The following is a 25838-nucleotide window of genomic DNA, read 5'->3' as shown; positions in this document are numbered from 1 at the left end:
AGAATTTTTAAATCTAAAAGAATGCTTTTAGTATTTCTTGTCAGAAGAGGTATGCCAGAAACTTAGATTCTTGCCAGAATTCTAAGTCAATCAATTACATATGCTTCTTCTATTAGATAATTAATGGCAGTCAACTTGTACCTTAACAATCTGAGTTTTGTGTGTTTAGAAATATGTGACTGCAAACTAGGCTCCATGTGGCTCAGTGGCAGACTCTGCCTGCAATGAAGAAGACCCAGATTTGATTCCTGGACCAGGAAGATCCCCTGAAGAAGGAAATGGCAACCCACTCCAGTATTCTTGCCTGGAGAATTCCATGGACAGTGGAGCCTGGAGGGCTGTAGTCCATAGGGCACAAAAGAGTCAGACTTTGTGACTAAACAAAACAACAAAGACAATAAAGTACTTCCTGATCTGGGAGGCATAGTGAAAATTACGTATTTAGGACAATTGTTTCTCTTTTCTCTGTGCGTTAGAAAATGAAGCATTTTGCTTGAAACCTGCCTTGTAGTTTTACTGGATCCAGCTGTGCAAATTTTAGTGCATAGTACACTCTGCATTCAGAGTTCATTTGAGTAGGAAGGAAAGCACGGCCTCTTTTTCTTCTTTGTGTGACTGTAGATGTCTTTGGCACTTGATACTACAGTTGTCTTTATGTTCACGTTTTAGTTGCATCTTAGAAGGCATATGCATAGTCTTTCTTGAACAGGTTTCCTAAATTAATTGGAGCATTAAAGGCACTAGAGAGGAAAGAGTCTTGGATGAGTCCTATGTATCTTAGGTATAATTAGAGGATACCAGGAATTCTGTAGTGAAAGTGAAAATTCTGTTGTGAAAGTGTTAGTCGCTCAGTTGTGTCTGACTCTTTGCAACCCCGTGGACTGTAGCCTGCCAGGCTCCCCTTGTCCTTCTTCAGGCAAGAGAACTGGAGTGGGTAGCCATTCCCTTCTCTAGGGGACTCTTCCCAACCCAGGGATTGAACCTGGGTCTCCTGAATTGCAGGCAGATTCTTTACATCTCAACTACTAGGGAAGCCCAAATTCACCCGTGTCTCATTTCAGATTATTTTCTAAATACTATGCTGTATTCTCGACATCTTAGGAGGTGGCAACCATCCCCTGCTGGTACCTTATGATACACTGACGGCCAAAGAGAAAGCCAAGGATAGGGAAAAAGCACAGGACATCCTCAAGTTCCTGCAGATCAATGGCTATGCTGTATCCAGGTAAAAGCACACCTACTCTAGTTTTACATTCTTGTTATAAGACTGAAGATTCAAATAGCCCTGTCAGATTTAATGCTGAAAATGAGCTCTGTGGCCTCTTTAAATGTCAGAGCTACTATTTAGTGTGTTCAAAATATACATGTTGGAAACATTAATGCCCTTAGCTGCCATATAATTGAGTTCCCTACACTTTTTATGTTAAGTCCCCATTCATCATTTAGGCAAAATCTCTAGGCAGAAATGACACTCTGTATTTTTAATTGCAAGATTTTATTGTGTAGTAATATTTATTAAGTACAGCTTCCTGTCAGATGCAAAGTATTTTTTATAATTTATTTTTAGCTATAAAATACTAGCTAACCTTGCAAATGTATCTATATCTGTGTATAAATGTATATATTGCTATATTTAAAATGTTAAGATACTTCTCTGTATGTAGATATTTAACAAAATATATTTTGTTTTTACCTTGCCTTCTAATAGTCTTTGTTAGATGTTGGTTTCCATTTTTTGTTTTTGCCATCCTAGAGGGTTCAAAGACCTGGAACTGGACACACCTTCTATTGAGAAACGATTTGCCTATAGTTTCCTTCAGCAACTCATTCGCTATGTAGACGAGGCCCATCAGTATATCCTGGAGTTTGGTAGGTACCATGGTCCTGTTACTAACAGCCTAGTTTTTGTTATGTTTGTTATTTACAACATCAGGATATAGAACAACATAGACCACTGGGGTGCTTATGGTCTGTTCCCTGATGGTGTGAACATTTTTATATCCATCCTAATACTAACTTAAGTCTAAAAGTCAATAGGAAAACTCATTTTTTTAAGGATGGGTAAATTTTGAGAACTTTAAAAAAAATTCTAACATGTAATTCTTTTCTCCTTAAAATGTATATTGGCATTGATTTTTCATTTTGAAAGATACATTGGATGGACATCAAACTTTAAGGTACAGTTAAATCCTTCCTTATGAAATTAATTGCTCTGCTCTTTTTAAAAAAGGAACTAAAACTCTATGGATTCTCCAAATTTCTAGACAATGGAAAGCCCTCAAGTTTAGCCTTTGCAGGAACACAAATTTATACTAGAGTATCAGCAATGCGGAATACTTTATTATCCCCTTAGGGTGAAAGGAAAGACCTCTTCCCCATCTGGCTCAGTGACATTTAAGTACAAAAAGAACACCTTAATTTAAATCGTAGATTTGGATCAAATCATCAAGACAGCCTCCTCTCACTTCTCTTACGTGTGTTTGTCCACAACATTGTTTAATTAAAATTCAAGTTGTTAATGACTTACCTTCATGTCAGATCCCCTTCCAGCCACTGGTTGGTATTAGATATAAAGAGTAGTTTTGTCCTTTTTGAAAAACTGTGTGCTCTGCTGGTGGTCATCTTATTTTCTTTTCCACTTTTAAGGTTGTATTTCTGTTTTTATTTTGGTTTCAGGTTTTTTTTAACCCACATTCTTTCGGTTTTCATCCCCTTTCCTTGGGGTCCATAGTCCTAGGTCTCATAGCAATACATCAGCAAAAGATCCCTCCTAACCAGGGGCTCTTTTTGCTGCTGTTGTTTTAGGATTTATGCTTAGTTTTCAGCACAGCATCAGATTAAAGTTTATAGAGATTTGACCTCTGATATTTTCTCGTTTCTGGGTCCCTGGATCCCAGATGTGATTAGAGATATTCAGTTTGAGCATCAGTCTCTTAGAGAACCTTCTTGTCTTTCAACCTGCCTCCTTATCTACAGTACAAATGCTATATTTTTGATCTCTTAACCAACTTTTTCATAAAGACCAATGATATAAACTAATCCATAATGTGTAATCTCTTTGTATGTCATCCATCAGTATTTTTTTTAAAATATGGTAGTCATCCTGACTAACAGCCAAATTACTCTCAATGATATTTCACCAAAGAACAAGTATGAGGCCATGGTGAATTTTTGAAGCTTTTATGCACAAACTTAAATGTTGACATTTCTAATCCACATTTAAGAGTATATGAATGAACAGCAATTCTGGCATCCAGCCTTCTTTTTGATCAGAGAAAGGGGAAGAGGGGAAAAAAGAGTGATCATTTGGAGAAGGGAACAAGAAAAGCAAACTTTTCTTTTGCCTCCCTATGGATAACAGAAACAGAACTTTGAAGGATGAAATTTGTTTAGACTTTAATCATGCTATATTCAAGTTTCTGACTAAGCATCCTAGGATAGTGTTTCTGTATAAGAAGTGATGAGAAGCTTACTACAAGGCAAGTTCACCTACTTCACACATTTCTTTTTTTCTATTGGAGAAAGTATTATAAACAGAATTCTGGGGAGAAACAAGGTCAGATTAGTATAGAGCCCAACAAAATTAGTTTTTTGTTTGTTTGTTTACAATTGCTGATGTTAGTCATTCCTTTTTCAGGTAACTGCAAAGCAAGTTATGTATAAGAACTCTGTTAGAGGATCAGACAGAGTTGAGATTGTCTGTACAGTCATTTGTTTTCATTTTCCACCGTTACTATAATCCCAAATTTTTATACCTCCTTTGATTTTTCACTTTATTGCCTTTGCAACACATCATTAATATAGCCGTTCTTAAACATAGACTCATGGTGCCGATAAGAATATGCATGTGCCTTTTCTAATTGTTGTGTCATAGATCGTACTCCCTCCAAATCTTTTCACAGTTTCTGCGTAAGCATTTTTATTAAAATGAATAATTAATGGAAAAAATTTCCTATTTAATGCTTTGAAATATGGTAAGATTTAGATAGGTACAACATTTTGTCTGAATAACATTTATTTGAGAAGCCCCTTAGGTAGATCCAACCATTGTGCAAATGTTTGAGAGAGATTTAGTGCCAAGTTGATTTAAAAAATGAAATTCTTAAATGTTAAAAATACATAATTTTCTTTTACTTATTCATGGGAAGATCATTGTCTTATTTTACAAAATATTACCTAGGTTATCTAAAACTTATGCCAAACTTGTATCTTTAAAAATTTAAAAGCCTATTTCCAATTGTTTTTATTTCTGTTTGCAAAAGAACCTTTTCAAGGAAAAGTCAGTTTGATTCTTATAAAATATGGAAGCTCTGCTTACAAATTTTACTAAATCCTTATATCCAGTTCTGAAATTCTTAGTTCTCCAATCTGTTCTGCATATCATTGTGATTATTATAGTTTATTATTACCTGTTTAGTACGCATGAAATCTCTTCTGTATGCATGAGGGAATGAGGAAAGGCCACCTTTTAAGCTAAATGCATTAGGTTAATCAGTTCTTAACCTTGAACTCATTTTCTATACCATGGGGAAACTTTGGGGATTTTTGCTTTGCTTATGGAGCTTATCTTTTGACATTGGTGAACTTCTTTGTTCTTTAGCAGAATGTTAATTTTCCAACCTAGTATTATACTTGTAGTCCTCCCCCTCATCACAGGCGCTGGCTTCCTGCAGTTTTTCCATTGGTATATTAATATTAATAGCTTTAGCTTTGTCACACCAAGAAGTAACTATCTTTATTGGAGACTAGTGTTAAAATCTAATGAGTTTCCTTTACTTATTTTCTCACTTTTCTTAACCCTGTGAGCTTCTTTCTCACTGAAAGAAAATGTGGGATTTTACTGCTAAAAATGGGAACTTTTTACTTTATTCCAGTTTTCTCAGTACATGTTAATAAGATCTCAGATTTGTATCAGAAGTTTGTGGTTGTAACCACATGTGTGGGCTGTCTCAAAAGCTTTTTTATTTTGACTTGGGTACATTTTTCATCTTTTTTTTTTTCATTGATGACACTGCTGAGGTTAACCTTTCTCTCTTTGTGTTCAGTTTAGGAGGGTAACACATTTAGCAGTGTGTTCTAAACTTTGCGTTTTGGGTGAATATTTTGCAGTGTTTGAAGTGCAACATGTACCTAAAAAACTCTTCATGTCTACAGATGGTGGCAGCAGAAGCAAAGGAGAACATTTCCCTTATGAACAAGAAATCAAGTTCTTTGCTAAAGTACAGTATACAATCTGTCTTGTTTTTCCTTCAATATGTTTGTTTACCAAATATACTCTTTAGATAGTCGCCTCTTTGCAGAATGCACTTGTCTACAAATATGAATTCTCTTCTAAGTAAATATTCTGTGGCACGAAAATAACTGCATGAATCATGTGGGATAAATTTGCTCCCAGCATCCTTGGTCATACTTAAAATAACTTGTTCTGCCCTCCATACGGTATTCCTCAAATGACTTTGTTCTCTATGAAGTTTGACTCAAAGTTATCTTTTTTTGGCTTCATCCTATGACATAGAGGAGATATAGCTACTTCCTAACATTTGAATATTGATCTGACTTTAAAATTTTAGATGCATATTTCTTCATTAAAGAGGAAAAGCCTGAGTTAATTTTTAATGGTTATGTTATAACTTATAGAATCTTTATTGTGAAGCCCAAGTCCTACTCAGAAAAGGAAAACTGAAGCTCAGACAGGATCAGTTGTTCAGAGTTAGAGTATAGCCTATCATTTTTATTTATTCCACTTACTATGGATTCAGCAAAACTTTGCTCTGTGTCTGAAACATTCCTGACTCCCTTTCAGCCAGTACAGGAAAGAGATGAAGAGTTGCAGAGTCTCCACGTTGGGTCCATTCACTTACTCAGTGTTTTCTGTGTGTCTGGTCTGTGTCATGCATTAGCCTACAAGGATGTAGACTCAGTGTCACAAAGACAGAATTCCCTTGGGAAGCTTTCCTATTTACAACATGTTTTAGTTAACCTGAAGACCTGATTATTTCTGTCAGGTTCCTTTCAAAGTACTTGTATGTGGTCATTTGTGAAATGGCATGTTATTTTGATTGATTAATATTTGGCTTCTATTATGTTTTTGGAATTGTATTCTTTATTATAAGGGAAATTTCTCTTGTCTGTTCTTTGCTTTCAGTATAGCACCCAAAGTCTGTATCAGTCATCTGAAATTTGTCTTAGGCTGCACATTGCTAGGTATCTATTCTCCTAGGGTGGAATCCTCCTTGATAACCAGTGATCAAGAAATGATGTATTCATGACCTCGAATCATGCATTTAGAATACATTCTTGTATACCATTGCCAGTGTGCTCAGCACTCCTAGTGATTTTGTTTGCAGATGCCTAAAGAGGCTTAATTTCTACTTACTCTGTGATTCATTCATTCACATATTTACTCAGCACCTATTATATGTCAATCACTAAGTTCAGGCAAAGTCACAACTTTTTAGGCAGATCACTGGAAACTTGTGTATTCCTATTATTAAAAAATAATAAATATATTATTTAAAATATACCATGTAGGAAAAAACTAGATTTAGACTAGAATCTAAATGCTGATAATGCCTATTATTATCATCACCTTTTTCATTTATTTATTCAATGAATATATATCTAGTGCTTGCTGCAGGCTTGCAGCAAAGTCCTAGGCACAAGTAAATCAGTGATAAATGAAACAGAGCAAGCAGGAGTCACAGAGGCCAAGAGAGGGGTTTAAACAATCCCCCAAATGTTTTTATCTCTCATGCACCTTATAGACTGTTAGGGAGACAGACTAATCCAAAATCACACAAATAAAATATAAAATTGCAAATGATGTTAGAGGACCAGACGATATGGGGAGTTTATGTCGTTGATAGGCCAGCAAAGGCTTACCTGATGAAGTGCCACCGTGCTGAGGCCTGCAGGAGGGATGGAGTGACTCAGTTACGGGGTGTGGGAAGGTCATTTCAGACAGAGGGCATGGCATGTATACAGCCTGTGAATGGGGGAGGGGGGGATTGGACAAAGGCCAGCAGGATTAGAGTGCAGAATTGAGAGGTAGGCTTTGATCAAGGCCAGGGATGAAGAACTTTGTAAATCAGTAAGTGGTGGTGTGGCTGAGTAAATCATTCACTGTCTTCATCTCAATTTATCTTCATCTCCATCTTCAACCTCGAAAACAAGAGTTGATAACACCTACCATGCAAAGTGGTCACTGGGACACATGAAATTATAGCATGTCAGATACAGTCCTCAGACATAATAGAGACTCCATAGAAGGTCTTCCTTTGATTGCCTTTGAATCTTTTGGGCACTGAACTGCAGTGTGTGAAAATATTAAGACTATTTCATTTTGAGAAAGTATTGAGACTAATTTCAAACACTGAAAATTCAGTGTGTTTTTCAAAATGACACCCCACCCCACCCTACCCCTGCGTCCCCCTGCCACACACACACACACGCACGGACTGGAGAGAGCAGAGAGGGTTACGCTGAATGGTGCTGACTGGCATGGCTGTGAATGTTGGGGACTCACTGCATGTGAACAGAGCTCTGGCTGCACCAAAGACTCAGCATGCATTGGTCCCCCAAAGATTCCACTGTGTAGATCTGTTTTCTTTTTCTTTCTTTCAGGTCGTTCTTCCTTTAATTGATCAGTATTTCAAAAACCACCGTTTATACTTCTTATCTGCAGCAAGCAGACCTCTCTGTTCTGGAGGACATGCATCAAACAAAGAAAAAGAAATGGTGACTAGGTAAACAGCTATACAAATAAAGACTATTGTTTAAGTGTATTTGCATTTGAGAAAGAGTATCTCAGGATCTTGACTAGGAGCATGCAGAGTGTTCACCCATCTTCCTTGTCCCCTGGGAATCAAATACTACAAAGATGATGGTATGGGCAAGTTAATACATGTGTTCTAGGTATTGAATTTTCTTATATTTTACTGCCAAATATAATCCTGAGTTGAGGGAATAAAATACACAGTTCAGAATCCACAAGTAGAGGCTAGAGATACATCAGTATATTAGTATTTTTGATGAATGATGCTCTTAACATTAGTTTCGTTAAGTTTTTTTCAAATCTAATATTTTTGTCAGTCTGTATTTTTCAGAAGGGCAAGATCTCATTTACAGTAATTATAATTTTAAATGAAAAAATTATGACCAATCCTGGAATAAAATGATGTAAACATATATACTTTCTGAGGTTTTCCATTCACACCACTCAAGCAGTGCTTTCTCATTTATGTTTAAACCTAAGAATTCTTTAGATTTGTGATTCTGCTGGCAATTTCAAGTCTGAGTCCTCAAAATTCTGCCAGAAGTTAGGATGCATGAGAATCAATTCCTGAGAAAGTCTGCCTCTGTATTACATTGCTCAGGAGTCTCTACCAAGCTTTTAGATTGTATTGATTAAAAATTTCTGTGAAAATGAGTACCCTGTATAAAGCAGAATACAGGGTTTCCTTGGACTTCACTTTCTTTTTATCTATCTATTGCTGTTTAGCAAAATTATCACAAATTTAATGTTTTAAAAGAATATGTATTTATTATCTCATAGTGTCTATGTATCTGTAAACAGTACCTTGCTTGGAAAACAAGCCTTTTTTTTTTTTAAGACATTTTAGAGCAGTTTTAGAGTCATAGCATGGACTTGACTTTAATAATGTGCTGAATGGCAGTGCAGTATCAGCCTATTGAACAGAATGAGATGAGATTGACTATAGCCTGCCACCAGAGGGTAAAGAATAAATAAGATTCCTTTGTTACATAACACTGGGGGTGGGATTTTAAGCTCATCTCTTGAGTTTGTTTATTGTCTGTTTTACCAACCAATAAGTAGCCAGTTATGTGATGTAGGATTGCAACAGCATTAAAAATGTTTCCAAACTTCTTCAAATAATAAGATTCTTGTGAAGCTGATAAAGATAACAGAGAATCCATCCTGGTGGCTTACTTTGTTTCCACAAACTCTGTTACGGAAAGAAAAGAGAAGGAAGAACTATTTTCCAAGATGCAAATGTCATCCCTTGCCTACTTGGGCCTGGCCTTCTTTCTGTCTTCTCTGGGAGAGAGAGGGACCCTTCCCGCCTCTTTTCATACATACACTCGTTCACGTCGCTGGCCCCACATCCCCCTGTGGACACTTGAGTGCACACAGTAGCGGGAGAAACGTCAGTGCACCAAGTTCCCCTTAAACACTGAAACCAAGGCAACTGCACAGTCACCAAGCTTCTCTGGCCAGTCAGCCTTTTGTAACAGAAGCTTTGTTCTTACAGGTGGTGTTAATTTAATGACATTCATTACATAAGTCAACACAATATAATTAGAGAATATAGGGGGGAAAAATGTGTGAATTCTGCTCTTTCCCCTCCCCTTTTGTGTTTTTTTATCACCATTTCAGTTTTAGTCTTACTCTGAGAAGAATTCACTAACTATAGAAGTAACTAATTTTCCTTTACCAAATATATCCCTCATATAATAAATCAGAAGAACAGCATGAATCTGTGCTAGCCTCCATTGATGTAGTTTGGGGTCCTTATAGTAATACTTCCCCCGTTTTTAATGATTTCATCTTCAAATTTTTTTCACCTCTTGGAAAGAGGGTTGATAAGTTTTACTTCTCCAATGAGCATGTCCAAAAGGAATATATGCCATTAAAATTCAAACACACAGAAATGAGAGACATAATAGGAAAAGTAACTGATTTCTTCACAGTACTTTTGTGCCAAACATAGGCTAAACGTAAGCTCAGAGAGAAAATAAACCAGAGTGGAAAAATGAATAAGGTGATGATAAGCAAATTATGATACATGTTGTCCAGTCATTAAAATGATGATGGATATACATATGTGACAACTTAGGGAAATTATTTAAAAAATGAAATACATGTTCAAATAGTATTGATCTGGATTTTTTTTTTTAAACTAAGTTTTTAGGTATAGAAAAGTAGTGCTAAGGGATAAATTTAGTGTTAATGGTAGTTTTCTTTATGTAGTACATGTAGATTTTGTATTACTATTTTTATGTGTTTTCTAAGTTTTTAAAATGAAAAAAATCTTACCTTAACAATCATAAAACTATGTTTTAAAATAACCAACATCACTACCACATTCATGAAACAAACAATTTGTTTGGCATGTTGAAGTGGAATCAGTGAAATTTATAAATCTGATTTTGTACCACTTCAGCTAAGCATTACTTTAGTGACTAAAATAAGTAAAAAAAAAAAAAAAAAAGAAGAAGAAGAAGAAGAAGAAAATAGTTTTAAAAAAACTGACCCTGCTACTGTGAACATACGAGCATAGCTTCATACACACAGTGAGCACTGCCATGACTTAATAGCTGTGTGTAGCTGTAGTTGAGTGGGTCTAAGTTAACTTTTCCACAGTTGAAACCAAGTTGTTCCCATTAGTTGTTGTTTGGATACCTTCTGGCCCTAGAAATTGTACGTCGAGCATTTCTTGCTCTGCTATCCACAAAGATGTGTTAGACGACAGTCTCTGTACCCCAGGAGTGTACAATACAGACAGTTCCAATAGCAGAAAGCCAAGCAGTGCTATGGGATTCCAAATAAAGTAAGACTCCTTTGGATGGGTATGGATGGGCTTAGAGATGTATGGAAGTCATGACAGTCAAAGATGATCTTAGAAACATGCAGATCAGAGATTAAGAAAGGGGGATATTTTCTAGAAAACAACATAAAGAGTAGAAGCTGGGTCATTTAGGGGAAATGTAGGTTATATAGATTCCTTATGGAACGCTGTTGGAGAAGGAAATGGCAGCCCGCTCTGGTATTCTTGCCTAGAGACTCCCGAGGACAGAAGAGCCTGGTGGGCTGCTGTCCATAGGGTCGCACAGAGTCGGACATGACTGAAGCAACTTAGCATGCATGCATGCATTGGAGAAGGAAATGGCAACCCATCCAGTATTCTTGTCTGGAGAATCCCAGGGACAGAGGAGCCTGGTGGGCTGCTGTCCATGGGGTCACACAGAGTCGGACATGACTGAGCAACTTCACTTTCACTTTTGACTTTGATGCATTGGAGAAGGAAATGGCAACCCACTCCAGTGTTCTTGCCTGGAGAATCCCAGGGACGGGGGAGCCTGGTGGGCTGCCATCTCTGGGGTTGCACAGAGTCGGACACGACTGAAGCGACTTAGCAGCAGCATGGAACACTGTAATTGATAGTAACTGCCAGAATAAAATTTCATTTTGCTTTAAAAAATTATTTAAAAAAATAATTCATGAGCACTAAGAAGACGTTAATGCTTTTTAAATAGAAGAATTGAGAACAGCCTGGCAGCAAAGTGGGATTGATAAAGAGTAGCATGGCTAGGAGACCACAGCAGCCATTCAGAGCTGTGATAGGGATTCAGGCTGTTGTTAACAGAAGTGATGCCTCCAGTAGGTGGTGCTACCCTTGGGTTTGTTCAGCAAGTGTTCTGAATGCCCACTGGGTACCAGATGCTATCCTAGGTCTGAGGACAAACACACAGGTACGAGGGCACAGTTCCTAGCTTTAATGGACTTAGAAGTACAGCTGAGTAGACACATACATATAGAGATAGGCCATATACTACGTTGTGATGAGTGTCAGTGGAGCCATATATAAAGTGCTGGGAATGCAGAGGAGACATTAATACAGAAAGAGGCTGGATGTGAGAAACACAGGAGGAGGAAACCAGCATGCCTCAGTAATGAGTCTTGTGGCAGGGAAACAAGAGAAGGCCAACGTGGGGCTGAAGTTTCTGTACTGAGTGGTTGGAACAATGCTGGTGTCACTAATGAAAGCAAGATACTTCAGGAGAACTAGTTTTGAGGAAACAATGGAAACAGTGACGGATTTTATTTTGGGGGGCTCCAAACTCACTGCAGATGGTGACTGCAGCCATGAAATTCAAAGACACTTGTTCCTTGGAAGAAAAGCTATGAGCAACCTAGATAGCATATTAAAAAGCAGAGACATTGCTTTGCCAACAAAAGTCTGTCCCATGGACAGAGGAGCCTGGTGGGCTGCAGTCCATGGGGTTGCTGAGAGTTGGACACGACTGAGCGACTTCACTTTCACTTTTCACTTTCATGCATTGGAGAAGGAAATGGCAACCCACTCCAGTGTTCTTGCCTGGAGAATCCCAGGGACGGGGGAGCCTGGTGGGCTGCCATCTATGGGGTCGCACAGAGTCGGACATGACTGAAGTGACTTAGCAGCAGGAGCAGCAGTCAAGACTCTGGTTTTTCCAGTGGTCATGTATGGATGTGAGAGTTGGATATAAAGAAAGCTGAGTGCTGAAGAATGGATGCTTTTGAACTGTGGTGTTGGAGAAGACTCTTGAGAGTCTCTTGGACTGCAAGGAGATCCAGCCAGTCCATCGTAAAGGAAATCAGTCCTGAATGTTCATTAGAAGGACTGATGCTGAAACTGAAACTCCAATACTTTGGCCACCTGATGCAAAAGCTGACTCATTTGAAAAGACCCTGTTGCTGGGAAAGATTGAAGGCAGGAGGAGAAGGGGATGATAGAGGATGAGATGGTTGGATGGCACCGACTCTATGGACATGAGTTGGGTAAGTTCCAGGAGTTGGTGATGGACAGGGAGACCTGGCATGCTGCAGTCCATGGGCTCGCAAAGAGTCGGACATGACTGAGCGCCTAAACTGAGGTGGCACTAGTGGGAAGGAACCCGCCTGCCAAAGGAAGAGACGTAAGAGGGATGGGTTCAATCCTTGGGTGGGGAAGATCCCCTGGAGGAGGACATGGCGACCCACTCCAGTATTCTTGCCTGGAGAATCTCATGGACTGAGGGGCCTGGTAGTCTTCAGTCGATGGGGTTGCAGAGTCAGACATGAATGAAGCAACTTAGCACAGCACAACACAGTTTTGAGAAGAGGTTGAGTTTGGTTAAACTGGTGCTTCTGGAAGAAGAAGTAAGTGCTAACAGGTCATTTTAGCTGGAAGTGTACAGCAAGAAGTGAGAAATAGGTGTTTGGTATTGGAGAGATCAGGGTAAGAAATTACATATTTGGGGACAATATCTACCCATCTAACGCTTGAAGCTTGGAAAGCAAGAGGAAACCAAGGGAGAAGCAGAGAGAAGCTGAAAGGGCTGAACACCGAAACTTGGAGAATTGTTACACTTGGGGGGTTTTCAGAAGTGGATATTTGAATAACAGAGAGAACAATTCATTAGTAAAGAAGTTGGAAATAATACTATAAAACAGAGACCAGAGTTTCACAGAGGTGAGTAGTTAATGATGCCGAGTACTGTGGAGAGCTCTGCAGGATGGAGGCTGAAAAAGAGGTTATTAGATGAACTGTTTGGAGGGTGTTGAGAACTTCAAGGAGAAGCCATGCGAGGTGGAAAGGACACTCACAAGGCAGAGAGTCAGGGAGGAAGCTGCAGATGCATTTTGAATTCTTAAGTGTGTTAGTAGTGAAAGGTACAGGGGAAGGGAGTAACAGGATTATGGAAAGTGCTTGGCAAAACCAATACAGAATTGTAAAGTAAAATAAAAAATAAATTACAAACCCCCCCCCCAAAAGAAACTATTGGTTAGCACTGATAATAGACCTAGAGTTTGCACAGGAACTACACCCTGAAATGGGATAGCACAGAAAGGGAGAGATATGATTGGTCTTTTTTGAGGACCTAGCTTTCCATTGGGTTTACCAAAGAGTTCATTCAGGTTTTCCCATCTATATGATGTGTCCTGGAAAACGAACGAACTTTTTGGCCAACCCAACATATCTGTCTCTCTGGTGACACATCTGTTACTAATTAGGAGTAACTAGGGTTAACTAGGTTACTAGGAATGGAGGAGGGCATGGCAACCCACTCCAGTGTTCTTGCCTGGAGAATCCCCATGGACAGAGGAGCCTGGCAGACTTCAGTCCACAGGGTTGCAAAGAATTGGACATGAGTGAACGACTAATAACAGGGTTAGGAAACAGCTGATATCATAAGAAGTCATTTTTCTGTGACAGATTCTCAGACATAAATGTGATCCGATGGGATGGGATACAGAGCAATTCTGTTTTCCATCATCACAGAACATCCCAGGTTTAGATTAATCAGGTTACAACATGATCCATGTATTACAAATTCAACATCATCTCAGAATGCTTCACCCTCATACTAGAGAGGGTAACAGCTAAAAGATACCGCTTAAAATAGAGTAGTTTCCAGTAATCCAAAATGTATGCAATTCTAACCTGTAAACACTCTCTTCAAACGGAGACATATCTTTGTGGGTTTTTTTTTTTTTTTTGGCCATGTGACTTGGTGTACGGAGCCTTAGTTCCCCAACTAGCGATCAGACGCATGCCTCCTACAGTGGAAGCTTGGAGTCTTAACCACAGGACCGCAAGGGAAGTACCAGAGACAGATCCTTATTGACTTAACACAGAGAAAGCTCAGTGAATGAGGATACCTGGAGAAAGGTGCTTTTATTTTATTGTCTGTTCATTTCAGTTAGAGCCTAAAGACAGATAATGCAGCTCAGTGGACTAAGGTTGAATCTTGTGTCTAATGTCTACTTGACAAGATCATTGTTTGAAAAAAAAAAAAAAGAGCACTGGTAAGAGATTTCCTAAGACTTCAAAGTCATTTAAGCACTTGTGGATGAATATTTTCTTGGAAAAGCCACCTTATGCCCTATATAATGACTTTTTACCAATAAACTATATCACATTGTTACTAAAGTGAGAAATAATGGGCAAGACTTACTGTGAAAGTGGTCAACATCAAAAAGGTGATTCCGTCTCCTTTTTCCCATTCTGCCATGAGCAGTTGCCAGCACTGTATTGCATGGCATAGTCTATATCCCTAGTGCTGAGCATGTGTATCTGTAGCCTGGTAGTGATGGCAAGAGAGGACAGGCCTGTCAGGACATAGCTGCTACCATGACTGGAAAAATCAGGCTGAGTGTAGGTGGTGCTATACAAGTGGATTTTCAAAATTAGAGCTTTGGCAAGTTCTAGCTATGGAACAGCTGTGTGTCTGAGAGTTCAGAAGAGTGTGGATAGATGTGAAAATGTCAGGTATAAGATGGGAGGTTAAGTGTCATGACAGATATTTGCAAATGGCCCCTGGCTGGGAGGGGACTTCTGTGAGCTTGGGTTGGGAATGCTAAAGGAGCACCAGGTGTTAGAAAAGGCTTCTTGGAGTAAACATGTCTGGAGCTGAATCCTGAGGGATGTTTAAAGGGGTTGTAACATGGAAGTGAGATGTTCTTAAAAATAGGGCCCAACAAGAAAGTCACCAGACTGCCTGGTGACAGGCAAGACAGGACAAGACCAGGTACTGCCCAGATTCTGGGTTCTGATGTGAGCATTAGTGCTCAGCAATGCCATCATGCTGAGTGCTGGGCACCCTTATTTGGAGTTTTCTGTTGGTGAGCGCCCGGAAGCGCACAAAGACCTGGAAGCTCACCCTAGAGGAGATGTACTTTTGACTCATGCATTAGCATTCAAAGTCCTTTAAGTTATAACAACTCTAATGTTTTTCTTTGAGTGATTATAAATGGTTTAAATTCTCTTTCTAGTTCATTGTGTGAAATTCACTGAATGCTTTGGTATATGTGTATGGGGTAATGGTCAAGGTCTAGAAGAAGGAAAGTTCAAATGAGAAAACATACTAAAAGTAGCATTTTGTGCACAAAGCGCCATACTTCCATTGTTAAATAACGCCCATAACAACAACAACAACAAAATTCTAGAATTTCAGTAGTACTTTGGTACAGATAAAATTACATTTTTTTCCTTATGGTTTTCTGTAGTTATATTTTTGTGGGGTTTGTATAGATTGCTTTTATATTAATTAGCTTTGCTTTTGATTTTTTTTGGTCCCTTTACTTATAATATGTGCTTTTTTAACCGTGTGTGTTAAAGATATGCACTCAAAGACTCTTTATTTAATACCTTTACTCCACATTCTGCTCAGAGAATTGATTCTTTCTGCGTGACATCATGTTGCTTTTTTCCGGCTCATATATCAGCTGTTTATTTTTCTTTTTTTTCTTCTTCTTTTTTTTTGTTTGTTTTATTTCATTTGGATTTAATTTCTCCCTGTTTTTTCTACCTTCCCTCCCCCCTTTCCCTTTTCTCTTTTGTTTTTCTTTTGTCTTCAGCCTATTCTGCAAACTTGGAGTTCTTGTCAGGCATAGGATTTCACTATTTGGTAAGGAGACCCTTAAACAAATACTAGCATGGCCGTCACTTGGTTTTCTTTGCCATTTTTGCACTGTGTTGTGTGCTGCTATGTTGCATGAATGCATGTTTGCATGGCTGCATGCATGGTCGTCATAGGCCAAGGTAAGGTCCTCAAGGTTGTTGATAAGTAGCATTACTGATAGTAAAATTGAAGACCGTGACTTTGTATACCAGTCCAAAGCACACTTGAAAGTCACAAACTTATATTATTAAAGATCAAATGAATGAAAACGGCAGTTTCTACCTTATTTTATTTCAGAGCGGTGAAGCGAAACTGGGCCTCTGAGTTTGTGTTTGGTTATCTCTGATAGAGTAAATACCCATCCACAGTTTTTAATTGCACTTACTTTTTCAGTGCTCTTGACTACAAATTTGCATGTTGACTGTAGTCCAGACATTGGAACTTCATAAGAGAGACAGGCCTGGATTTGCCAAAAGCAACTTTTCTGGTACCTCCAAACCCCACAGCAGTCAGTTTTTATTCATTTCTGAGAATTCATGTAGCTGAAGTTCATGTTCCCAAACACTGCTTTCCAATAGCCATGTAGGGCAGTCACTCACTTTTCACAGACTCTCCTTGCAGTGGGGCTTTAAGACTCTATAGCAGTTGGCAGAGGTTATTTTTTACACTTTCCTGCATCTGCTTTCATAAACTGCCAAGGCAGATTTTAGCCCAAGGCTCTCTAGATTTTGAGACTGTTGCGGTGACTTCAGTAAGAAAACGTTGAGTGTGTTTAGAGCTTTATAAGTCCTAGGCCATTCACCAAAAAAACCTAAGGATTATGTTATTTCTATAAAAGCCATAAAGGATAAACTGAGAAATAGGTACACGTACACATGTATGTGTGTGTGTGTATATATATATATATATATATGCAAGTAATTTTTACATTCTTTACATTTTTTGAGAAATGAAAGCTTCTGAATATGACTACTTAATGCTGCATTTGGTTTCTAATATTATTATATCCAACATTTGGGTACTCTTAAGATATGGTTCCCGTAAATTGCCTAGATTTTTTCATTTATGTTTCAGTTATCCAAAATTAATGGGGAAATTGCCTTCAGAATGATCTCCAGTTGACTGCCTTTTGTTTTGACTTCTCTTCAACTTAGAAAAACTTCCATGTGAATTACTCAGACAGAACTTTCATGTACTCTTTAACCTTCTCATAATAATTATGTATTCAAAAATTCTCCACTTGTCTTCAGAGAATACTGTCTAATTATATCTACCTCTGGTGGGGACCCCATAATACTTTCTATTGTTTATCTCTAGCTTCTTACATATTTTAACCTCTTGGTTTCCAATGTTACATTTTTCTATAACTTCACTTTTTAAATATTTTGAGGTATTCCATATATACAGTGAAGTACACAAATCTTAAGAGCAGCATGATGACATAGCTTGAAGGAATTTTACATGCATTTGCCCGTTTTCTCAGTTCAAGGCATAGAACATTTTCAGCATCCCAGAAGCCTACCTCGTGCCATTTTGCAATTTATAACCCTCTGCAAAGGAACTATATTTAAACTAATCTAGTGGTCTACTAACATAGACTTTCATTACCATGTATTAAATTTGCCTGTTGTTTAATCTTCTTTTTTCCCTTTGAATATATTAAGGGCTCAGTAATGGAAGATAAATGCATACTGTAACTTGTTGTAATAATCAGAGGAGAAGAACTAGATTTTAACATTCATTTCATCTGTAATTCTAATATTTCATCTAGGCATTTTATATTATATCTCTTTGTCTTTAAATATAACTTTTTATTTTTAACAGGAATCTATTGAAGAACTACTGTGTGTTTTTATCTGGAAAGCAGATTTTAATGTGCATTTTATTAATGTCGCATTATTTTTTCAAATTTGCTTTGGCATTTGCTTGTAAAACAATACAAAGGTCAAGAAGTCTTTATTATTCAACAATACTCTAATATAGCTCTGTCAACATTTTAGCATGTTAGGTCTTAGACTTGTAAACTTTATGTATTATAGCTATAGCTTGGTTTTAGACATTAACATGATGTCCTGAAGACAATAATGGACTTTGATCAGAAAACCTATATGTAAGTCCCCTCTTTGTAACTGAACCAGTTGAATGATCTGGACAAGGGTCTTAACTTCTCTTGAGCATTCTTTATTTTTTTCATTTTGAAACTAGATGAAAATAACTACTAACTTCAGAGATCTATTGTATATATGAAATCTCATATGAGATGATGAATGTTAAAGTGCTTTGTAAACTGTAATCATACCACTTTCAAGTCTAAGGTATTCTTAGTCTTATTTGGACAGCTATGAATCAAATTACATACAGACTAAACTAGGGCAGTTAGCTATTTAAAGACCATGAAGTCTTTAAAATCTAGGCATTTTTACATCAAAGCAGAAGTGCTATAATTCAAGTACTTTTAAAAAAATTAACTTTTATTATCTTTTGGCCATATCATGGGGCACGCGGGATCTTTGTTACCCAGCCAGGGATCAACCTGTGCCCCCTGCAGTGAGAGCATGGAGTCTTAACCACTGAACTGTCTGGGAAGTCCCAAGTATGGACCATTTGATGTATCAGTTATACCATTGTGGATTTTCCTAAAGAAAAAGAGACCTAACAAACAGCATATATACAGTGGTCTTTCATATATGGACATGTTAATCTCTTACTTTTTTCTTTCACCCTATCTTTACATTATTTTTTTCTGTGTTCTGGGAGACACCAACTGATGATCAAAACGTTTTTCCTGTACTTAGTTCAAAAAGTTGTTCATGGCCTAACTTAAGAATAAAGTGAGACAGAAGTGAAAGTTGAGTTTAACAAAAAAATACTTGGGCTTGTGTCAAGTAGCAAAAAATATAGAAAGAAATACATTAACCTGAAACATGTCAGGAAGGTGGGATTAGTGATAAGAAGGAAGCATTAAAAAACACCAGGAGGCGAAACTCTTGTCACGATGGTGGTAACTGCGGGGAGCTGAGTTTGATCAGCAATGGAATATTTATTCCAAGGTGGCTGCCAGATTATAATTATATCTCTAAAACTTCATTTCTAGTTCAGAAATTTTTCTGATGTATAAAATGAGGATTCCCCAAATTTAAACTTCTGTATCTGCTTTATCTTTTACCTACTTTAAAGTATTTTCTATACATTGAAGTACACTAAGAATTAAAGAGATGAGTCATGTTTTTATGCCTCATATATGCTTTTGAAGGTGTTTAAACCACTTCATTTTATCTTAGAAAAAGGTAGGATTTTAAAAAAGGGGAACAAGCCATATTCCCAGCATCACAGTAGTTCTGGTATAGCTGTAAAATACTTTATGGAAAAAATAGTAAGTAAAATGGCATCTGTTTTATAAATAGGGCTTCCCTGGTGGCTCAGTGGTAAAGAATCCACCTGCCAATGCTGGAGATGTGGCTTCAGTACATGGGTCGGGAAGATCCCTGGAGAAGAGAATGGCAATCCACTGCTGTATTCTTTTCTGGGAAATCCCATGGACAGAGGAGCCTGGTGGGCTGCAGTCCATAGGATCGCAAAGAGTTGGACACAGCGATTAAACAGCAATAGTTTTATATGTAGTCTTCCCTTTTGACTTCTGAAGTGCTTGCTAGTAATTATAAGTTGGCGTATTTTGGAACAAATAAGTTCTTGTATTTTGGAAAATCAGTTAGAACTGGCTAAGACCCAGGCAGGTTGACAAGGTATAAGGACCCCATGTGCCATTTTCAGGGACACATTGTTCACTAACAAAATACTGTTTTTAATGCCTCCATTTTCCCTCACTTATGCTAAGTGGAAATTCTGAATGTCTAACTGCCTAATTTTAAGGCAATTATAGAATACTCAACTTCTACTATTATAGCCTATTTAAGGCTCTCAGTTATTTTTAGAGGAAGTGGAATCTGGTAACCATAACTGCAACAGGAATAGCAATGGTGATGCAGGACTTCTTAACGGCTTTCTTTTTCCATGTGGAAATAAATCAAATGCCTTAATGACATTCATTTTATGCATTCATTCAGTAAATATGTTCTGTGTGTGAGGCCTTCTCGCAGGCTCTGAGGATAGAAAAATGAAGATTTCTTTACCTCTTTACTATTCCCAACCTAAGCCAATCTACAGGTATCTTTCACCTGTACGCCTCTAAGAACATACTAACCCTGCTCTCAGAACTCCCTCCTGCCTTTCTAAACTGTGTTCTAGAACCATATCTCTTGCTTCCCCTCCAAAAAACAAGACAAAGCAAAAAATGATCTCAAAACTGAATATACTCTTATGTAGCCAGTGGCTTCCCATTTCTCTAGAATTAAGATCAGAATTCTTAATCTGGCCATTTAATCTGGTTAGTGTTTCATAGTCTGCCCCCTGTGTACCCTTCCATCCCTGTTTCCCAGAGAATTCTTGCTTCCTCATGATGCCTCAGCTTAAGTGGTCTTCCCTCTGCTTCTTGAAAGTGTCTTTCATATCTGCTCAGGCCGTGTGCAGGCCATCCGTGATTACTGTCTGTAATGGGATCCTATATATGCCCCTCTCCGTCCCTCACACCTATAATGGGATGAACTACCCACCTTTCAGATTTCAACGTAAGTAGTATTCTCTCTGGAAATTCATAGCTGACCTCTTTGATTATACTATCTCTACTATTATAAATTCTCTTAGCTCTGTGTACTTTTCCTTCATCTCACTGGTGAGTTACTAGATTAACTTTTCTCTCTGGTGCAAAACTCAGCTCTTTGAAGGCTTATTTTTGTATCCTCAGGGCCCAGGAGGAAGTTTGGGACATAGTGGCTGTTTTATAAATATCTTATGATGGAATGAAATCAACCAACCAGGTCTTAACCTTTAAGAAGACTACAGTCTAAAGAGTAGATAAGTAAGCAGATGCTTTTAGCAATGAGATAAGTGCTATCAGTTTGGAATTTTCTTACATTCACAAAGAGCCCAAACTTTAGATTTTTTTCCCCTTGAGAATAAGAAAAATATAGTATCCACTTATCTCACAATTGGTGAGAATCACATTTTTTAAAAATTCTTAAAGCTTTCCACTTAGAGCACTTACATTGAAAAGGAAGTAACACTATAACTAATGACTCTTGAAACAACAAGATCATTAAACTCTACTAACAATGATCTAGTCAGTTTAAGTAGGTATTCCAGAAGGCTGGCACAAAATAGTTACCATTTAGAGGCTTTGTCTACTTTGCTGTTTTCTGCTGAGTTTTTAACACTTTAGCAAGATAGTGAATTAGCAAGACAGTTAGTCCAGAGAGTCCTAGGATTTACTGGAGAATTTCCAGCTTTGATGACAAACAGGTTTCTAGGAATGCCTGGAGTAGAGCAAGCATTTTGCAGCATGATCAACATATTTCTTATCAGCAATATTTCTTCTGGTTGACCTCAATAACCCTAGAACTCAACATTTTCACATCATTAATATAGCTCCAATATTAGCTTCAGGAATATTGGACAAGTATTATCACATGTTTAAATGAAACAACAGGTTTTGTTAAAATACTTGTTTTCTCCCTCTAGGTGAGTATGACGGATTTAAACTGGTGCCAAAATCTTAATATTGTTTTTAAAAGAGTTTTAATAGTAAATAGAGTAATATTGTGAATTCTATCCATTGGTATCTCTCTCTGATTAAAAAATTAGTGGATTAAGTTTATGTTGATTCCCCTGTGACCCCCCTCACCCCAAACCCTGCTCATGTATTTAAATGAAGAGTTTTCTTGTATCAGGAGATATTAGGAAATATTACAGTCATCCTTCCATATCCGCAGGCTCTGCATCTATGATTTCAACCAATCAGGGATCAAAAATACTAAAAAAAAAAATTCCGGAAGGTTCCAAAAAGTAGCACTTGAATTCACCATACCTCAACAAATTTGTGCATAACTTTTACATTATATTCTGTATTATTAGTAATCTAGAGATGATTTAATGTATAAAGGGTGATGTGTGTATGCTATATGCAAATACTATGCTATTTTATACAAGGGACTCAAGCATCCTTGAATTTTGGTGTTGGGGGAGGGTCTCGGACCAGTCCCCTGTGGATACTGAGGAACGACTGTTAATGTTTGTTTTGTCCCTAAAATGGTTCTGATTGTGTATGTGTTTGTTCAATAGGATTCTTTACCAGCTGAGCCACCAGGGAAGCCCATGGTACCTCTTTTTTTCACTTTTTATGAAAGGAACTGACCAGGGACAGATTGAAGTGCTCTGAAGCCTGGGGCACCTTGTTTCTAAAAAAAGTTTAAGGGAACATGTTTGGACCCCATATAATGAAATGAAAGTCATTTGAAGCACTAAGAATCCCTGAGGATAGTGCCTCTGGGAGAACTGAGTATGTCATTATGCTAAGAATTTAATGGTTTAAATTAAAATTTAAAAGTAGCACTATCTGCTACTTTTTAAAAAGTTCTGTTTTCTATTGGAGTATAATTAGTTAACAATGTTGTACTGGTTTCATGTCTACAGCAAAGTGATTCAGTCATACACATGCATCTATTCTTTTTAAAATTATTTTCTCATTTAGGTTGTTAGAGAATATTAAGCAGAGTTCCCTGTGCTATAGAGTAGGTCCTTGTTGGTTATCTATTTTGAATATAGAGCAAGTTTCCTTTATATATTAGGATACTCTTGCTTTTCTCATACATACTGCCCTAAAACTACAGAATCTTTCAGTCACATTAAGACCTTAAGGATCCTCTTAATGAAGAATGGTGGTTTAGTCACTAAGTCGTGTCTAACTCCTGTGACTGAAAGATTCTGTAGGACAGTATATATGAGAAAAGCAAGAGTTTCAATGTATAAAGGAAACTTGCTATATTAAAAATAGCCTAATTCTTATAGAGGGTAAATATCAGACTCAGACATTTCAATGAACATAATATCAGAAGATGGATAGATACTTCTTTCATTTCAATGTGCCACTCTGAGAGGATTTCCTGACTTTGAGCAAAAGAATAGCGTGGGCAATATATGTTCTCAGTTGAACTGAAGCTTTTCACCAAGTTAGGGACTCAATAATTTTAATATTTTCAATATCACAGACTTCAGAAGTAATGAAATCTTCAGTATGCTTCAGTTTCTACCTACTCATAATTTGGAGAGAAATTTTTACCTTTTAGCATAATTTTATTTCATCTTATTAATTACGGTTTTTCTAAGGTTAATCATCTCTTCAAAGAAGATAGTATAATGAGATATTGTATCAGGAGCCATGTTAGGAAAGTAAAGAAGAATAAAAATTAGAATAATTGTTGACTGTTTTCCTAGGAGAAAGTCAACATTCTGAGAATTCTCAGTATATCAGTTTATAAAACAGCAGCAGTTACATGTATCAAATTTTGGATACCATTGAAAACTCCTGAACTGTAGAAACCTTATATTTAAAACCACAAAACAGTTTGAGATTAAAATGCAAAAAGGATATTTTGACTCTAACAGCTTTAGCTTTGTTATTATTATCTAGGGAGTTGTTTTATTTTATGAGTTGCTAACAATGTTTTTAAAAACCCTATGCTTGCTGTATGTTGTCATTAGATTCTATGAGCTGTAATTTTAATTTTGTACCTTTGTATCTTTGATGTTACACACACACACACACACACACACACACACACACGAACACACACACAAACACACAACCTTAAAGAGAATAGGTAATCCGTAAGTATTGTCCTAAGTGTTTAGAAGTATGAGAGTTATGTTTGAAGACAGAGGAAGTAGCCTGAACTTTGAAAAAACACGAGTTGAAAGTATCAAACTTTTGGTTTTTATACTACTTAGAGCAGTTAAGAAATTGCATACAGTTAAGTACATGAAAATATAGTCATCACCTTAAAATTTTAACATCTTACTATGTTTTGAACTAGCCCTTCTGGTTCTTACTAATAGTGTGATTGACATTCTTGATGATGGTGATCTAGATCTCCTTTAGAAGGACAATATCCAGGTTGCTATTTTATTTAAAAGTTTTACTACATACTTTATCTCTTCACGATTAACCAGTAGTTTAGGCATCTGTACATGCCAATGAAATTGATTCTTTTGCTTGGTCCATACATTATAACACTAAAGTTCAATTAATACTTTCTTTCATTCCTTAGGATCTTTTCCCCACCATTTTTTACGAAGGGCTGTTTCCATTTAAAGTTATTCTCTATTTGATCTGGAGTGTCCAAAAATGTGTATTCTGCCTGAGCTTATAGTTTTGTGACTTTGATGATCACAGAAATCTCATATTCACCTTACAAATGTTCACTTGACCCACAGAACTTATCTAGCCACTGGTGCCCTTTCTTACTCTTCATACTCACATCCCATTGTCATCCCGCAGATACTAATTGAGCTCCTGCTGTGTGTCAGGCACTAGTCTAGGTGCTGGACTATATCAGGGCACAAAGCAAACAAACATCACACCTCACAAGCTTATACAAATAGAAGTTTAAATTGCCCTGAGCCTCGTTTTGGAAAAAGGCATTGCCAGGCTCAGTACAAAGTACAGATACTGATCATCTGTATAAAGGGTCAGTATAACTGTGAGTTTTAGGAAGAGTTAGAGGCCAGCCTCTCTGAATTGGTGCTGCTTTGGTTGCATGAGATTCATAGGCATAGCTTTGTATCCCCTCTCCCTCCCGGGCCTGCCCTCTGTCGTTTTCTGTGCTCCATCCTCCTTATTGTTTTTACCTCCAAACATTAGAGGTTATTGGACCTTTCTGCTTCTATATTTATATTCAACTAACATTTCATTCAGCCCCATGATTCAAAGAAATGTCCGTATGCTTAGGAGACCCCGATTTACAGCTCCAGCTTAGATCTCATCTCTGCACTCCGGATTTTTGTATCAGTTGCCTATTCCATATCTCAAGCTGAGATGAATAGGCCCATTGCACTTCACCTCTTGAAAGCAGAATACCCAACTCCCACCCCGCCCCTCCCCTTGCATTCTCTGACCCCCACTTTGTGCTCTCTGCACATCATTGAATCCTACCACCATTCACCCAACTGCTCAGACAGTTGCTCACCGAAACAGTTGCGGAGTTATCCTTGTCTCCTTTCCCTCCCACCAATATGTAACGCATAAGCAAAAACTGACATACATTCTTAATTGCTTCACCAATAATATCCTAGGCCAAATTTGCCGTCTTTAATCCACTGGTTCTAGACTACTGCAAGGGCTTCCTAACTCACTTTTACTCTTGTCCTCCCAGAATTTGGCACACTGGAATTAATATAGTGTTCAAAATGTCTTCCTATTGCACTTAAAAAAAGTCCAACGTGCTTGCTCTGGTTGTGATACTCTAGAACCTGGTTCCCTTGTCTCCACCATATATTCTCCTTCTTTCTCCTGAATTTGTCCGCAGCAGCCACCTTGACTTACTTGCCAGGATCACTAGGTTCATTTTCTGCCCCAGAGCCTTTGCACATCTGTTTGTACCACGTGGGCTCGTCTCCCATATATATGCGTGGTTTGTCCTTTCACTTCATTTAAATCTCTGCTCAAATGCCATCTTCTTGGGGAGGACCCAATGACCATTCCCCCTGTTACTCTATCCAGTTGCTCTAATCCCCATTCCCTGCTATATATATATACTTTTACCTTGGCTATATATTATGTA

The 25838-nt window shown here is 37.7% G+C and overlaps 1 protein-coding gene across 1 annotated transcript in view; it reads left to right on the top strand.

Moving 5' to 3' along the window:
- The window catches only part of LOC120865404 (ryanodine receptor 2-like), an 803227-nt gene that overhangs the window by 616959 nt on the left and 160430 nt on the right, over window positions 1-25838 (top strand). Inside the window, exons 59-63 of the mRNA XM_040242681.1 lie at window positions 1102-1225; window positions 1754-1869; window positions 5155-5219; window positions 7624-7745; window positions 16124-16173. Coding sequence (XP_040098615.1) covers window positions 1102-1225; window positions 1754-1869; window positions 5155-5219; window positions 7624-7745; window positions 16124-16173 — 477 coding nt within the window. The remainder of the gene's footprint in view (window positions 1-1101; window positions 1226-1753; window positions 1870-5154; window positions 5220-7623; window positions 7746-16123; window positions 16174-25838) is intronic.

Source organism: Oryx dammah, unplaced genomic scaffold, assembly GCF_014754425.2.
Source record: "Oryx dammah isolate SB20612 unplaced genomic scaffold, SCBI_Odam_1.1 HiC_scaffold_6, whole genome shotgun sequence".
Taxonomy (NCBI): domain Eukaryota; kingdom Metazoa; phylum Chordata; class Mammalia; order Artiodactyla; family Bovidae; genus Oryx; species Oryx dammah.
The sequence above is the reverse complement of the archived record's forward strand: the minus strand, read 5'-3'. Positions and strand labels throughout refer to the sequence as shown.